The 17,021-nt window shown below is 38.1% G+C and overlaps 2 protein-coding genes across 2 annotated transcripts; one reads left to right on the top strand and one right to left on the bottom strand.

Moving 5' to 3' along the window:
- Positions 1-6,479: 6,479 nt before the first annotated feature.
- LOC148196483 (uncharacterized) lies at positions 6,480-7,972 on the bottom strand. The gene is made up of 2 exons (XM_088095404.1): positions 6,660-7,972; positions 6,480-6,534 (listed from the first exon to the last, which is right to left on the bottom strand). The coding sequence occupies exons 1-2, from the start codon at positions 7,970-7,972 to the stop codon at positions 6,480-6,482; spliced, it is 1,368 nt and encodes a 455-aa protein (XP_087951530.1).
- Positions 7,973-13,451: 5,479 nt separating this feature from the next.
- On the top strand, positions 13,452-16,506 carry LOC148196482 (uncharacterized). The gene is made up of 4 exons (XM_088093888.1): positions 13,452-15,252; positions 15,344-15,567; positions 15,644-15,901; positions 15,990-16,506. The coding sequence occupies exons 1-4, from the start codon at positions 13,492-13,494 to the stop codon at positions 16,504-16,506; spliced, it is 2,760 nt and encodes a 919-aa protein (XP_087950014.1). The 5' UTR covers positions 13,452-13,491.
- The last annotated feature ends 515 nt before the right edge of the window (positions 16,507-17,021 follow it).

Here is a 17,021-nt window from a genome sequence, read left to right as displayed (position 1 = left end):
GTGTAAAAGTTTTGAACTCTTTAACAGCTTAGTTATTCACTTTTGCAACTACATAGAACTTATCATTGTTTATAATAAATGGAATTTGGAGAATAATTATACCTCATTACTTGACATAATCTATAACTACTTTTGGGTATTCTATTTTGTTTTTCCCTTTTTAATTATTATTTTGTTAATTTAAATAATTATTCATAATAAAACATTATTTTTCAGTCTTATCATTTTAGTAACTTTTATTTTAATTAAAATAATGATTCATTATGAAAAAATTATTTATTTTTTTATCATTTTAATAACTATCTCTTAAAATTTAAATAATTACTCTTAATATTACTTATAATATTTTTTTATTTCAATAATTATATTTTATTATCTATATATCTACAATTATATATACTTTTTTAATTTTATTATTTTAATTTTATCATTTTAATTACTATTTTTAAAATATATATAATTTATAGATATTTAAAAAATACATACACATACGTTATCGCAGCTTGTATTTATTTGTAACATCCCAATAAATAGTAATTTCCATTAATCAGAACTAATCACATTTACAGAAAATACAGTGCAGTCTTAAAATAAATAACAGCTGCTCCAAAAGAAAACAACACGTATAAAAATAGACAGTACTGTACAGTACATTACAGCAGATGCTAAACATTTAAAACTGTACTTGCAGCACTTTACAGTGTTCAGAAACTCAACAACATATAAAACAGTTCAGTATTTACAATTCTGCAAAACTATATACAGAACTGTCAAAATACAGTACAGAACTAACTCCTAAAACTGCTACGGAATGAGCCTCTACTGCTCAGCTTTAACTTCAACTTCTACGAGGTTGGCATCCTCCAAATTTTCTTCTTCCAGCATAGATTCAAGGGGTGCCTCACCATCTGCTCACATCCACAACGGATGATCATTGCATTGACAAGACGGACATACAGAAAACAGTAGACAACACAAGGAAATTGCAAGGGTAAGCTTAGGTAATTTAATTCAACACAATCAACATAATTTAACATATAAAATCAGTCATACAATTCATACAACATTAAGCACATATCCACGCATACAGTGACTCATCCAAATTCTCATAATTAAAGACTGTCCGGACTGTATGATCCATGTATCTACAGGCGTTCTTGCACCCGGGTGATGTAGTAACTGGGATACCCTCAACAGCTGCCACCCGAGGTTAACCCTTATCAGCCCAAGTACTATAAGGACTAGGGCCTCCTGCCATTCCCACGCATGAACTACTCTCCTCTACATGAGGATGAGCAATCACGGAATATCAGGATGAACAGCCATCAGTAGCTTAATCCATGGTCATACTACACTACTTCTCACATTCACATCATGGAGACGTTCCTCCTTGGAACGCTCATTCACAATCCAATCCGATAGAATTCATTCACATAACCATTCTCGCATATTCACAACTTCTCTTAATCAAATTTTCATTCTGTGTTCCACTCTCTTAATTTTAAACAAAAGTTCATTATTTAATAGCCCAAGACGACTGTATTACAGTGCACTGCATCCTCGTTTCTGAACAAAAGAAACGAACCTTTATTCATTTACGGATGTTAAGAACACTTAAGAATTTAATTGAGATTGATTCAAAAAGATCTGATTAATACTTAGGATAATTCTAAGTATAATACTGGAGGTTGAATAAAAAGGATAAATATAATTTAGATATGTTTAAATAAATACCCAGAAATGATAAACGTTCAGATACAACACTGCAATTGAAAAACCGAACGTTAATTAACAGTTTGGACGAACGCCATATACGTTCGCTCACGAAGCAAGGAAAGACGAACGTTCAATCATAAAAACGAACACTGCTCAGAATGAACGCCAGGTCAATGACCGAGCACCAAATAAAACGAACGCACATAGGAACGAATGTGCATGGGAACGAACACGCATGGGAACGAACGTTCAGTATCAGACCGAACGCTAACTGGGACGAACGCTCAATCTAAGATTGAGAGTTCATTTGGACGAACGCTCAGTATAATACTAAGCGCCACTTATGACGAACGCTGGTAAACAAAACCGAGCGTCCTAACTATACTTCACTTTATATTTTTAATGGTTGGACCCGCTAGGCTAAGCCGAACGCTCACCTAACTCTTAACACCAACACGCTCGTTCTCGATCAGGTCCTTTCCAAATGAAAGAGTCCTTATTCTAAGTGATGTTCCAGGGAAACCGAACGGTATAAGACCGTTCGATGACGAGCGTTCATGATCAATCAGAGAAGATCAGATTTCCAGATTTTTCATTCACGATAACCTCACAGTTTTCATACGATTCATAGACTTAGAATTTATCTTCAACATAATTTCATACATTACAGAATTCGTATTATCATCTCCTCAATACAGAATTTTCCAGTTCAACATATCATCATCAATATACAGTAAAACTCATCTTTCCAAATTATACATAATTCAATCAAAGTTCTACTCATACATATCATTTTCTGCATACAGTTCAAACAATAGCATCATGCACATACAGTTTCAAATTTTATCAATCATATACAACCAGTACAATAGAATCTCGCATGCCGACTCCAAAAATTCATATATTTCATACAATTCCAACATCCAGTACTACCATACTCATTTATACACACTCAAACATAAATTCTGTCATGCAGTTCAGACATTCCAGTACATTACATTGCTTTCATACAATCAAACCAGTATTAAATTAAATTCCTAAAGCTTCCCTTACCTGTTACTGCAGTGTACTTCCAATTGCTCAGAATTTCACTCTTTCACTCACGGCTTTCTATCCAGGAATTCACTCAACCACTTCCACTAAATCTAATACACCAAAATCATAACAGATCAGATTTCTAAACCTGCATGCAACCAGAATTTTGGTTCGCATGACTAAATGGACAATTGTGCAGAAACGAGAACTTACCAGTTCAGTTCTCAGTTCTGTTCGGATCAAATTGATGTTCACAGTGCAGGGAATGATTCTGTGGTGTCTGAAATGAGATCAGATGGATTGATAGTAAGGTATTTTAGAGAGAAGATGGAAGAGTGCAGAGAAAATGCAGAGAAGATGTAAGATCAGAATTCGTGAGGAAGAAGAAGATTGCATGAAAGGAAGAGAAGAGTTTTCAGAGGAATTATTTTCTCTCCCTCGTCAAACGGTTGAGCAGTTACTCACTGCCACCTGGTTTCCACTACAGCTTTTAGAAGCTTCCAAAGTGACATATGGCATTCAGTGCATGCAGAGAGAAAGAGAGTAGAATTTTGACGTGGCAAGGTGAATTAAAACAGTGATCAGAGGATGGATTTAAGTGTGTTAATTTATCAGGTTCTCACATTCCCCCTAACTACAAAAATTTTCGTCCTCGAAAATTCTAAAGCTTACCAGGGAATAGGTGAGGGTACAATTCCTTCACAGCCTCTTCAACCTCCCAAGTTGAGTCACCAGTCTTTGCATTCCACACCACTTTCACAAGACTAACATCCTTCCCTTTGTAAAGTCTGGTGCGGCTGTCTTCAATGCAGACTGGTTGCATCTCCAGTGTTCTATCTGGCCGAAGTTGGATATCTTCTAACTCCAATACGTGTGATGGATCCGCTATATATTTGCGGAGTTGAGAGACATGAAAGACTGGATGAAGGTTGGACAGTTGAGGTGGTAAAGCCAATTCATACGCCACTGCTCCAATCTTCTTCAGAATTAGATAAGGTCCAACATACTTGGGAGAAAGCTTCTTTGGACGAAGGACTCTTCCCACACCAGTGATTGGATTTAACCTCAGAAACACGTGATCTCCAGCAGTGAATTCTAAGGGTCTTCTTCTCTTATCTGCATATGATTTCTGCCTGCTTTGAGAAGTCTTCAAACGCTCTTGGATCAGTTTCACTTTCTCTGTTGTTTGCTGGATTAATTCTGGTCCAGTGACTGCAGTTTCACCTTCTTGGAACCAACACAAAGGAGTTCTACACTTTCTTCCATAAAGAGCTTCAAACGGTGCCATTCCTATGCTTGCTTGATAACTGTTATTATACGTGAATTCCACAAGCGGCAGAACCTCATCCCATACTCCCATATGATCTATAACGCAGGTCCTCAACAAGTCTTCAAGAGTTTGGATGGTTCGTTCAGATTGGCCATCCGTCTGAGGGTGATATGCAGAACTCATTTGAAGTTTGCTTCCCAATTCTCCTTGCAATGACTGCCAAAAACGAGATGTGAATCTCGTGTCTCGATCTGATATAATGCTTGAGGGAACTCCATGCAACCGAACAATCTCTTTGACGTACAGCTTGGCCAAATTTGTCATGGACATCCTTAAATTAACAGCCAGGAAATGGGCGCTCTTAGTCAATCTATCCACAATTACCCAAATTGAATCATGGTTTCGGACTGTACGTGGCAGATGAGTCACGAAATCCATAGAGATGCTGTCCCACTTCCATTCTGGAATTTCCAATGGCTGCAGTAATCCTCCCGGTCTTTGATGTTCAGCTTTGGCTCTTTGACAAGTTAAGCAAGAGGACACAAAACGTGCAATGTCACTCTTCATACCAGGCCACCAGAATGACAAACGAAGGTCATGATACATCTTAGTCATGCCAGGATGCATGCTAAGACGGCTGTGATGTGCTTCCTCCAATATGATTCTCTTCAGCTCGCCATCATTAGGGACACACGTCCTTCCCCGGTAACGCAACATGCCGTCTGTTCCTGCATTGAAATCCTTATCTTTACTCAAACTGAGCGCGCTTAATATCTTCACCAGTTCTTCATCTTCACGTTGCTTCTTCCAGATTTGGTCAAATACATCACTGGAAATTCTGAGATTACAGCATCTGATAACATCCGTTCCCAAGTCAAACTGCAATCTTAGATCTCTAAAGCTTTCCACCAAATTCAGCTCCTTCACCATCATGGCAGAGACCCTTACGGCCTTCCTACTCAATGCATCAGCCACCACATTTGCTTTTCCAGGATGATACAGTAATTCAAATTCGTAATCCTTCAAGAATTCAAGCCACCTCCTTTGCCTCATATTCAACTCCTTTTGATCAAAGAGGTACTTGAGACTCTTGTGATCACTAAATACTTGAAACGTTGCACCATACAGATAATGCCTCCAGATTTTTAACGCAAACACCACTGCTGCCAGCTCCAAGTCGTGTGTGGGGTAATTCTTCTCATGAACTTTCAACTGCCTGGAAGCGTATGCCACTGCCTTTCTTTCCTGCATCAGTACACAGCCCAAACCTTGATATGATGCATCACAATACACTTCAAAAGGTTTGGCTGTATCTGGAATGACCAACACAGGAGCGCTTGTTAATTTCTTCTTCAATTCCTGGAAGCTCTCCTCACATTTATCTGTCCAAGCAAACGGCTGGTCCTTCCTGGTGAGGTAAGTCAGAGGGGCTACTATCTTAGAAAATCCCTCAATGAACCTCCTATAGTAGCCAGCGAGTCCCACAAAACTCCTAACCTCCGTGACTGAACGTGGACTCTCCCAATCCAGCACTGCCTTCACCTTGGCTGGATCCACTGCAATGCCGCCAGCAGAAACAACATGCCCCAAAAACTGGATCTCTTTCATCCAGAATTCACACTTTGAACGCTTGGCATACAGCTCCTTCTCCCTCAACACGCTCAAGACAATCCTCAAGTGGTCTTCATGCTCTTCCAAGCTCTTGGAATATATGAGGATGTCATCAATAAACACCACAACAAACTTATCGAGATACGGTCTGAAGATTCTGTTCATATAATCCATGAAGATTGCAGGTGCGTTAGTCACTCCAAAGGGCATCACCACATACTCATAATGGCCATAACGAGACCGAAATGCAGTCTTCTGAATGTCCTCCTCTTTAACTCTGATTTGATGATAGCCCGAACGTAAATCAATTTTTGAAAATACGCACGCACCATGCAATTGATCCAGCAGATCGTCTATCCTCGGCAGTGGATACTTGTTCTTGATGGTCAGCTTATTAAGTTGCCTATAATCAATACAGAGACGGGAGCTGCCATCCTTCTTCTTTACCAATAATACAGGTGCTCCCCACGGTGAAGCACTTGGACGGATGAACCTCTTGTCCATCAATTCCTCAATCTGTTTCTTAAGTTCCACTAATTCAGCTGGTGCCATTCTGTAAGGTTGAACCGAGATGGGTGCAGCAGTGGTCACCAAGTCAATCGTGAATTCTACCTCACGAATGGGAGGTAAACCAGGTACTTCATCCGGAAAAACATCTGAAAACTCATCCACTACTGTTCTCCCTCCACTGTTATCAACATCAGATGAACGCCCCATCTCAATGCCTTCATATGTCATGATAAGGAAACAGCTTGCTCCTTCCATGATGTCCTCCTTTAACTGCCCAAGAGTGATTGACAGTTCTTCATCTTCTTCAGCTGGAAAGACTAATTCCTTCTTCCCACAGTCAATGAGAATCCGATTGGTAGCCAACCAATCCATCCCCAAAATTACTTCTAAGTCTTGCAGGGGTAAGCAAATGAGATTAACCTTATATCTACGCCCCTCAACTTCTATAGGACATCTTACACAAACTGTAGATGTCTTAATCCCACCAGCTGCTGGGGTTGACACCACCAGATCAAACTGTAACTCGCTCTCCACTAGCCCCAACTTCTCAACACATGCCTTCGAGATGAAGGAATGAGTTGCCCCCGAATCATACAACACATCACACGGTTTTCCAAACAGTAAGCAAGTGCTGGTGATGAGTGTACCTGAACGAGCAGCTTCAGCACCAGTAATAGCATACACCCTTCCTGTTGCTTGAGCACGTCCACCTCTACCTTGTTGAGCTCTTCCAGCATTTGGCGGTCTCATTACCGCACGGCCTCCCATATTACACTCCTGATCCGAGTGTCCATTTCTCCCACATTTGTTGCAATGCTTTACTCCAGTCAATTGAGGACAAGCCCATCTCAAATGTGGTCCTCCACACTGATAGCACGTCAAAGTCCTTGGCTGTCCAGTTTGGCCGACAGTGACCAAGGCCTGTGATCCACCAGATGATTGAGTTGGACGAACGTATGGGAATCTTCTTACGTTCGTATTGTTTCTGGATACAACCTGCCCCCTATTCAACTGCTGCTTCTTCTGTTGCTCGGCCTCAGCAACGTTCTTCTCCAATACCTTTGCTCTTTCAACCATGGCAGGGAAAGATCTGATACATAAGCAGGATATTAACACCTTCAAATCACTCCTCAGCCCATTTTCAAATTTCCTGCACTGCCATTCTTCACTGGTTGCCATGGTATTAAAACGGACCAGATGCTTGAATTTGTTGGTGTATTCTGAGACAGACATACCACCCTGTACCAACTGAAGGAACTCCACCTCCTTTGCAAACCGCACACTGTCCGGGAAATATTCTTCATAAAATTTTGCTCTAAAAACCTCCCAATTAATGGGATTCTGCGCGTCCCTCATTATGGCTTTCATGCTCGTCCACCAGTGACTAGCCTCACCGGTCAACAAATATTCTGTAAACGCCAAACGGTTGTCATCTGGACATCTTTTTGCATCATAGATCCGTTCCATATCCCTCAACCACTGATCCGCTTCATCCGGCAGTCCTTTCCCATTAAATTTGGCTGGGTGGTGTTGTAAGAAACTCTCCAAACTCCATTCTGCATGGGGTGCAGCATTAGAGGAGGAGGCTCCTGGTGTGCCTCGGCCAGCTGCCAAGATGTCCATTAGTTGTCTTTGCGTTGCTTCTGAGTGAACACGAGAAGCCTCCAAACTTTGCATTGCTTCCTGGTTTTGCCTCATCAAGGCAGCGTTCTGCTCAACCAAAGTTGTGTTTTGTTGTTGAAGCCTGTCTATGACTGCCTCCAACACACGGGCACTAATTGGTGCATCAGATTCAATCGGCTGAGGTGGAGGAGGAAGTCTAGGAGCCATTCGTTTTCTGGATCAGAGAAAACGTACGTTAGCTATGTTCAAGAGTTAAAAATTAATAACTCATCAAACACATATCAAGCACACAACGAAAAGCACAGTGCACTCATACCCTATATGTCCTTAAAAGAACAAAACTGCTCTGATACCAATAAATGTAACATCCCAATAAATAGTAATTTCCATTAATCAGAACTAATCACATTTACAGAAAATACAGTGCAGTCTTAAAATAAATAACAGCTGCTCCAAAAGAAAACAGCACGTATAAAAATAGACAGTACTGTACAGTACATTACAGCAGATGCTAAACATTTAAAACTGTACTTGCAGCACTTTACAGTGTTCAGAAACTCAACAACATATAAAACAGTTCAGTATTTACAATTCTGCAAAACTATATACAGAACTGTCAAAATACAGTACAGAACTAACTCCTAAAACTGCTACGGAATGAGCCTCTACTGCTCAGCTTTAACTTCAACTTCTACGAGGTTGGCATCCTCCAAATTTTCTTCTTCCAGCATAGATTCAAGGGGTGCCTCACCATCTGCTCACATCCACAACGGATGATCATTGCATTGACAAGACGGACATACAGAAAACAGTAGACAACACAAGGAAATTGCAAGGGTAAGCTTAGGTAATTTAATTCAACACAATCAACATAATTTAACATATAAAATCAGTCATACAATTCATACAACATTAAGCACATATCCACGCATACAGTGACTCATCCAAATTCTCATAATTAAAGACTGTCCGGACTGTATGATCCATGTATCTACAGGCGTTCTTGCACCCGGGTGATGTAGTAACTGGGATACCCTCAACAGCTGCCACCCGAGGTTAACCCTTATCAGCCCAAGTACTATAAGGACTAGGGCCTCCTGCCATTCCCACGCATGAACTACTCTCCTCTACATGAGGATGAGCAATCACGGAATATCAGGATGAACAGCCATCAGTAGCTTAATCCATGGTCATACTACACTACTTCTCACATTCACATCATGGAGACGTTCCTCCTTGGAACGCTCATTCACAATCCAATCCGATAGAATTCATTCACATAACCATTCTCGCATATTCACAACTTCTCTTAATCAAATTTTCATTCTGTGTTCCACTCTCTTAATTTTAAACAAAAGTTCATTATTTAATAGCCCAAGACGACTGTATTACAGTGCACTGCATCCTCGTTTCTGAACAAAAGAAACGAACCTTTATTCATTTACGGATGTTAAGAACACTTAAGAATTTAATTGAGATTGATTCAAAAAGATCTGATTAATACTTAGGATAATTCTAAGTATAATACTGGAGGTTGAATAAAAAGGATAAATATAATTTAGATATGTTTAAATAAATACCCAGAAATGATAAACGTTCAGATACAACACTGCAATTGAAAAACCGAACGTTAATTAACAGTTTGGACGAACGCCATATACGTTCGCTCACGAAGCAAGGAAAGACGAACGTTCAATCATAAAAACGAACACTGCTCAGAATGAACGCCAGGTCAATGACCGAGCACCAAATAAAACGAACGCACATAGGAACGAATGTGCATGGGAACGAACACGCATGGGAACGAACGTTCAGTATCAGACCGAACGCTAACTGGGACGAACGCTCAATCTAAGATTGAGAGTTCATTTGGACGAACGCTCAGTATAATACTAAGCGCCACTTATGACGAACGCTGGTAAACAAAACCGAGCGTCCTAACTATACTTCACTTTATATTTTTAATGGTTGGACCCGCTAGGCTAAGCCGAACGCTCACCTAACTCTTAACACCAACACGCTCGTTCTCGATCAGGTCCTTTCCAAATGAAAGAGTCCTTATTCTAAGTGATGTTCCAGGGAAACCGAACGGTATAAGACCGTTCGATGACGAGCGTTCATGATCAATCAGAGAAGATCAGATTTCCAGATTTTTCATTCACGATAACCTCACAGTTTTCATACGATTCATAGACTTAGAATTTATCTTCAACATAATTTCATACATTACAGAATTCGTATTATCATCTCCTCAATACAGAATTTTCCAGTTCAACATATCATCATCAATATACAGTAAAACTCATCTTTCCAAATTATACATAATTCAATCAAAGTTCTACTCATACATATCATTTTCTGCATACAGTTCAAACAATAGCATCATGCACATACAGTTTCAAATTTTATCAATCATATACAACCAGTACAATAGAATCTCGCATGCCGACTCCAAAAATTCATATATTTCATACAATTCCAACATCCAGTACTACCATACTCATTTATACACACTCAAACATAAATTCTGTCATGCAGTTCAGACATTCCAGTACATTACATTGCTTTCATACAATCAAACCAGTATTAAATTAAATTCCTAAAGCTTCCCTTACCTGTTACTGCAGTGTACTTCCAATTGCTCAGAATTTCACTCTTTCACTCACGGCTTTCTATCCAGGAATTCACTCAACCACTTCCACTAAATCTAATACACCAAAATCATAACAGATCAGATTTCTAAACCTGCATGCAACCAGAATTTTGGTTTGCATGACTAAATGGACAATTGTGCAGAAACGAGAACTTACCAGTTCAGTTCTCAGTTCTGTTCGGATCAAATTGATGTTCACAGTGCAGGGAATGATTCTGTGGTGTCTGAAATGAGATCAGATGGATTGATAGTAAGGTATTTTAGAGAGAAGATGGAAGAGTGCAGAGAAAATGCAGAGAAGATGTAAGATCAGAATTCGTGAGGAAGAAGAAGATTGCATGAAAGGAAGAGAAGAGTTTTCAGAGGAATTATTTTCTCTCCCTCGTCAAACGGTTGAGCAGTTACTCACTGCCACCTGGTTTCCACTACAGCTTTTAGAAGCTTCCAAAGTGACATATGGCATTCAGTGCATGCAGAGAGAAAGAGAGTAGAATTTTGACGTGGCAAGGTGAATTAAAACAGTGATCAGAGGATGGATTTAAGTGTGTTAATTTATCAGGTTCTCACATTATTCAATGACGATTATAAATTATTTTAAAAAAAATAATTATGTTCAGCGTAGCTCAAAAAAATATAGACAAAAGCATTCATAAAAATCATATATATACCTTTAGATTTTAGCTTCTAATTAATTTATGTTAACGGGTAAGTAAAATTTAAGGCTAACTGTAAAATATCTTCTTTTAAAAATATATTTACTTTAAAATTGTAGAAAAATTAAAGTAAAAAGAATCAAAATAAAAATGTCATTTGACTCTAAGTTTTAATTTTTATTATTTTATCGTCATTTATTTCTTTTATTTTGTTATTTTTAAAGGTAAACGTATTTTTAATTTTTAAATTTTAAGAAAGAAATGAAATTTTTTGAAACAACACAATTTGATTTTTAAATTTAAAATGTGTTTAACAAATAGAGAAAGTTGTTGTGTTTAGATAAATTCAAAAGAGGAGAAAAGAGAAAGAAAAAGTTAACATCCTTTGTCTATATTTAACGAAGAGACGAGATTCACGCAAAATTTATTAAATGAGTATTAATTTTACATATTGACATTATTCAGTAAAACTGACAAAATAGACTATTAAACATAAAATTTATAACAGATACGACATGACTTATAATATATTTTATAATGTAATTTTATTTTAAATTCGAATTTATATTTTAAATAAGCATGTGTTATCTTTTCTGAGTCGTGTCTTTACTCTACTGGAATATATTAAACAAATATGCAGTTACATAATTAGACAATAATGTTCTGTTGCAAGTTAGGAACTTTTGACAATGAAATGAAGCAGTGGAGCACATGAAAAGGGTTACCTAAAATCCTAGCAACTGGCCCACGAATTCAAACTCTGGGACACTGTGCGCTATACTAGGGTACCAATTTTGATTTAGAAGGGACACTGTCCTTCAAACTCATAAAGTCTGGGCAACCAGAGAATCATCTCTTAAGAATCTCGTCCCTAATCCCAACCGACAGCCAAAGAACCAACTTAAGAGACAACCAATATGCCAAATACTAATATTTCCTCCCTAATTTATACTTCATCTTTTAGTTTTCTAAAACTCTTTTAAATTATCCTTCTTTGCAGAGGAGAAAGAAAATATGAAAGTGACAATATGGATGAAAAATAAATTTGTATAGTGGACATTGGTCAATTTTCTTTTAATGTCGATAAAAAATGTTTCGATTAATCAGTCATTAATATCAATATTTTACTTTTTTTTAAAAATTATGGGCATGGATGAATATATGTATATGAATATTTGTGATTCTTTATTTTTAATTGCTTCTACTTTATTTGATATGATTTTAAAAAATTATTTAATTATATTTTTAATTTTTTTATTATTATATGAAAAATAATATATGAACTTAAATGCTAATAATATACAATTTTTAAAATTTTTAATAAATAAGGGAGAGAAATTTGATATATGTTTAATGTTATAGAGGAAAACAACAACATACAAAATCAAATAAAGAATAAAATGGATGAGAATTCAGTTTGTAAAATGGATGGGAATTCAGTTTGTAAAGATGTAGAAAATGGTTTAAGAACAGTAATGATTTTCAAAATGATATTTCTTTATTTTATTCCTAAAAGTTTAATTATAAATACATTGTATTTCATTTTATATAAAAAAAATATCTCTCTATAAACTTGTTTTTAATGTTTTCTTTATCTTTTATTTAATTTTGTGAGCCTATTCTCATCTCTTTGTGATCATATGTCACTAGTGGATTCATAATGGAAAGGTCTATATTTTTTAGGTTTAATCCTTTAATACATCCCTATTTATGTACAAATGTCTCAATTGGGTCCTCGTTTTTTAAAGTGTATCAAAATGGTCCTTAATTTTGAAAATTCATATCAATTGAGTCCTTCCCGTTAAGTTGGCTGGACGGCGTTTAAAAAATTGATGAGTGGGATGCTGAGATGAGGAAATGTTACTGACGTGGCATTGACCTGGCTTTATGGTGAGTTTTTTACACAATCAGCGAGTGCTTTATGGTAAATCAAAACGCAACGTTTTGATTTTGAACACAATCAGTGAGTGTTTTATGAGAAGGAGAAATCCCTAAATTGCAGAGGGTTTTGTCGAGGGTTTTCGGTTGTCTTTTGTGGTTCCAATTTGGCGGACAATAGGTATCGTTTCTAGATTTGCGAGTGATCTATTGGTGGTATTTCGGTAGAATCAGGAAGGTCTTGGCGGTGAAGCACGTGGAAAGCAGTGGCGAAAGTGTTCCAAGTGAACCACGTGTTGAGGTTAGTAAATGTGCTTTTGATTGAATTTTGTGATGATTTTGTCGTTTATGGTTGTCGTAACCTGTTGTATGTTGTATATTGTTTCGTTTTCGATTGCAATGTGGTCCCTCGTTATTAAAGCGTTGTTTGATTGTCTTTTTCAGTGGGTTGTGTATATTGTTAATGCTTTTTGTTGTGGTCCCCCATTGTTAAAGTCTTTTCTTACTTTATAGGTTAAAATATAATTGTTGTGTTGTACGTAATGGAAGGAAATTTTGAAGTTGTTTTTCACCATGGTGGGAAGTTCATAAATGAAGGAAAACTTAAGTATGAGGGGGAGAGTACAAGTTTATCCTTTGACCCAGACATGTGGAGCTATTTCCTTGTAGTCAGTGTAGTAAAAGGTCTAGGTTATGATGGGTTTAAGGAGTTGTTGTACTGCGTTGGTGGTGGTTCTGTTTTGGAAAATAGGTTGGAACCTTTGTTGGATGACATAGGAGCCATGCACATGATTACCTTAGCCAGGCTTAATGATGAGGTTCATCTATTTGTTGTTCACAATGTCTCTGAACCTGAGGTGATAAATATGTTACAATATATTCCTCAAAATACAGATGAAGTAGAAGTTGAACCTGTAGGTATGGTTATGGGTGAAGGTGAAGAGGAAGTTGGGGGTATGGTTGTTGAACCTGTTTTAGAAGAAAGAATTGAGGCTGATGATGTTGTTGAAGGAGAAATTCAAACAGAATGTGAACAACACAGTGAAAGAGAATTTGAGGTGGCTGTTAATGAAGGTGAGAGAGGTGACGATGATGATGTTGTTGAAGGAGAAATTGAAACACATGTTGGTGTGGGTGAGGTTGAAGAGGATGGTTGTGATGTTCGAAGCTGGACCAGTAGTGGTCATGATGATGGCAATGAGGAGGTTAATTACGACTGTATGGAAGGTCTGGTTCATGTTAATGTTGAGTGTGATTTAGAAGAGGAGGTAGGAGATAGAGTGGCAGATTGGTTTGGTAATGTTGAAGTTGATGTGCAATCTGATGATAGTGATGTGGATCATGGAATCAATAGTGATCATCATAGAGGTTTGTCCGATGATGAATGGAAATCTGATGAATTAGACAGTGGAGCAGAAAGTGAAGCAGAAGATGCGGAAGAGGAGGGTTATGGGAAGTTTGTAACCTTCTGCATGCCTAAGACAATGGTAGATTATAAATGGGATGTGGGAACTTATTTTGCTAACAAGGAAGACTTTGTGGATGCCATTAAAACATATGCAATAGAAAATGGCAGAAATATTAAATATATTAAAAATGATAAGAAGAGAATAAGGGTAAAATGTATGGGTGCTAAAGGAGAGTGCCCCTGGATGGCATATTGTGGTTATATGGAAGCCATTCATACGTGGCAATTAAGGACTATTGTTGATGACCACAAATGTAGTAGAGAGCACAAATTAGGATTAGTTAATGCAAAATGGCTCAGTAAAAGGTTGGAAAAAACTGTTAGAGAAAATCCACAAGTAAAGGGAAAGGAAATTCGTGAGAAGATAAATCGAAAATGGAATGTGGGTGTATCTAGATGTATGGCTTATAGGGCAAAGGCCATTGCTTCAGAAAATGTTGATGGGTCTTTCAAAGACCAATATAGAAGGATTTATGATTATGCCAATGAGGTTTTAGCTCGTAATCCAGGATCCACAGTAAAAGTCAAAGTTGAAGACAATGTGGATGGAATCAGTTTTATGAGGTTTTATACATGTCTAAAGGCCTGCAAGGATAGTTTTGTGTCCTGCAGGCCAATAATTGGGTTGGATGGTGCTTTTCTGAAAGGAAAGTATGGTGGTGAAATGTTAACTGCTGTTGGTAGAGACGCAAATGATCAAATGTTACCTCTTGCGTATGTCGTGGTCGAAGTAGAGAACAAGGATACTTGGAAATGGTTCCTTCAACTTCTGGTTGAAGATCTCGGTGGGGAGGAAGTAAGTTCATCATTTACATTCATGTCGGACCAGCAAAAGGTAATGCACATGACCTATTCCCCGATTATGTTAATTATCTTTGAGGTTGAAATCATATCTCTAACAACACTGTCATAATTTGATTCAACAGGGACTACTACAAGCTGTACAAGAAGTCGTGCCTGGAGTTGATCAACGTTTCTGTGTTAGGCACTTATACGCTAATTTTAGGAAGAAATTCCCTGGAAAACAACTCAAGCGTTTGATGTGGAAGGCAGCTACAGCAACCCATCCACAAGCATGGGAAGCAGAAATGAGAAATATTAAACAGCTTAACGATGAGGCTTTCAAATACTTGTTAAAAATCCCTCCCAGGTTTGTATTTAAATTTCTATTCTTAAAAATCTGCCAAATATTCACAGTAACATTGATGAACATATATATGTTGTAGGTACTGGTCAAGATCAAGATTCAGCAGCAAGGCTCAGTGTGATACTTTGGTTAACAACTTGTCGGAGGCTTTCAATAGTGTAATGCTGCATACAAGGTCTAAGCCAATCGTAACCATGATGGACGAAATCCGGCTTTACTTGATGAAGAGATGGGCAACTAACAGGACAAAAAGTCAATCACTTTCTGGGAACATTTGTCCAAAAATAAAGACTAGACTAAAGAAGGAGTCTCAGTTAACTAAATATTGGATACCGTGGTAAGAATGAGGTTTGTTGACTTATGATTTCTTTTTAAATGTGTTAGTGGTTTATGATTATAATGTGTTTCTTGTTTGGATTTTACAGCTGGTCAGGAAACAAGATTTTTGAAGTTCGACATGTGTCCCAAGCCGGTGACAAGTTTGTAGTCAATTTAGATGAAAATTTGTGTACATGTAGGAAGTGGGAAATCACTGCCATACCATGTTGCCACTCGTTAGCTGCTATGAAATTCCTAAATCTTGATGCAGAGGAATTCATTCCATGTTGTTTTAGGAAGTCAACATATGAAGAAACATACTCTTCAATTATCTATCCAATAAATGGTAACAATATGTGGGAGATTACCACATATGAAGATGTTCTCCCTCCACCAAAAAGAACTTTGCCTGGAAGACCAAAGAAGAAGCGAAGGTTGGAGCAATGGGAGTTGGTGAAGGATGACAAAAGAATGAGGAAGGGTGGTTTCAAGAAAAGATGTGGCATTTGTAAGGAACTCGGCCACAACAGGACTTCTTGCACCAAAGCACAACAAACACAACAAAGTAACCCATCAACTCAACCAAACATCCCATCATCAAATGAAGAAGAAGCTGCAGTTTAAGGGGATAAATGAACAACTTTAATGTTTTATTTAATGTCTCTTTGTATTAGATAGTACTTTGGTGCTCTTTTTGTATTACACAGCAACTTGGTGCTCTTTTTGTATTAGACAGTACTTTAATGCTAATTTTGATGTTAAATCCTCTTTTTTGTCTTCTTTTGTAAATAATTATGATGTCTTCTTTTGTAAATAACTCGTCGCCCACCGATAAGAGGACGCTCGTCCACTCTGGATGGTCGAGAGGACGCTGCCCAAGCGATAAGAGGACGCTCGTCCACTGTTGACGCTCGAGTGGACGCTGGCCAAGCGATAAGAGCACGCTCGTCCACTGTGGATGGTCGAGACGACGCTGGCCAAGCGATAAGAGCACGCTCGTCCACGGTTGACGCTCGAGAGGACGCTGGCCAAGCGATAAGAGCACGCTCGTCCACTGTGGATGCTCCAGACGACGCTGGCCAAGCGATAAGAGGACGCTCGTCTACTGTTGACGCTCGAGAGGACGCTGGCCAAGCGAT

The sequence above is a fragment of the Vigna umbellata genome, chromosome 7 (assembly GCF_029865625.1).
Source record: "Vigna umbellata cultivar VRB3 chromosome 7, Vumbellata_1.0, whole genome shotgun sequence".
Classification (NCBI taxonomy): domain Eukaryota; kingdom Viridiplantae; phylum Streptophyta; class Magnoliopsida; order Fabales; family Fabaceae; genus Vigna; species Vigna umbellata.
The sequence above is the reverse complement of the archived record's forward strand: the minus strand, read 5'-3'. Positions and strand labels throughout refer to the sequence as shown.

Bases quoted from the DNA above. Each gene is read 5' to 3' on its own strand.
- LOC148196483 (XM_088095404.1), bottom strand. From the start codon at position 7,972: ATGGCTCCTAGACTTCCTCCTCCACCTCAGCCGATTGAATCTGATGCA. The intron at 6,535-6,659 runs GTTTGATCTGGT...TACCCCTGCAAG, and splicing joins CTAGTGGAGAGCGAGTTACA to ACTTAGAAGTAATTTTGGGG.
- LOC148196482 (XM_088093888.1), top strand. From the start codon at position 13,492: ATGGAAGGAAATTTTGAAGTTGTTTTTCACCATGGTGGGAAGTTCATA. The intron at 15,568-15,643 runs GTTTGTATTTAA...TATATGTTGTAG, and splicing joins TTGTTAAAAATCCCTCCCAG to GTACTGGTCAAGATCAAGAT. The intron at 15,902-15,989 runs GTAAGAATGAGG...TGGATTTTACAG, and splicing joins ACTAAATATTGGATACCGTG to CTGGTCAGGAAACAAGATTT.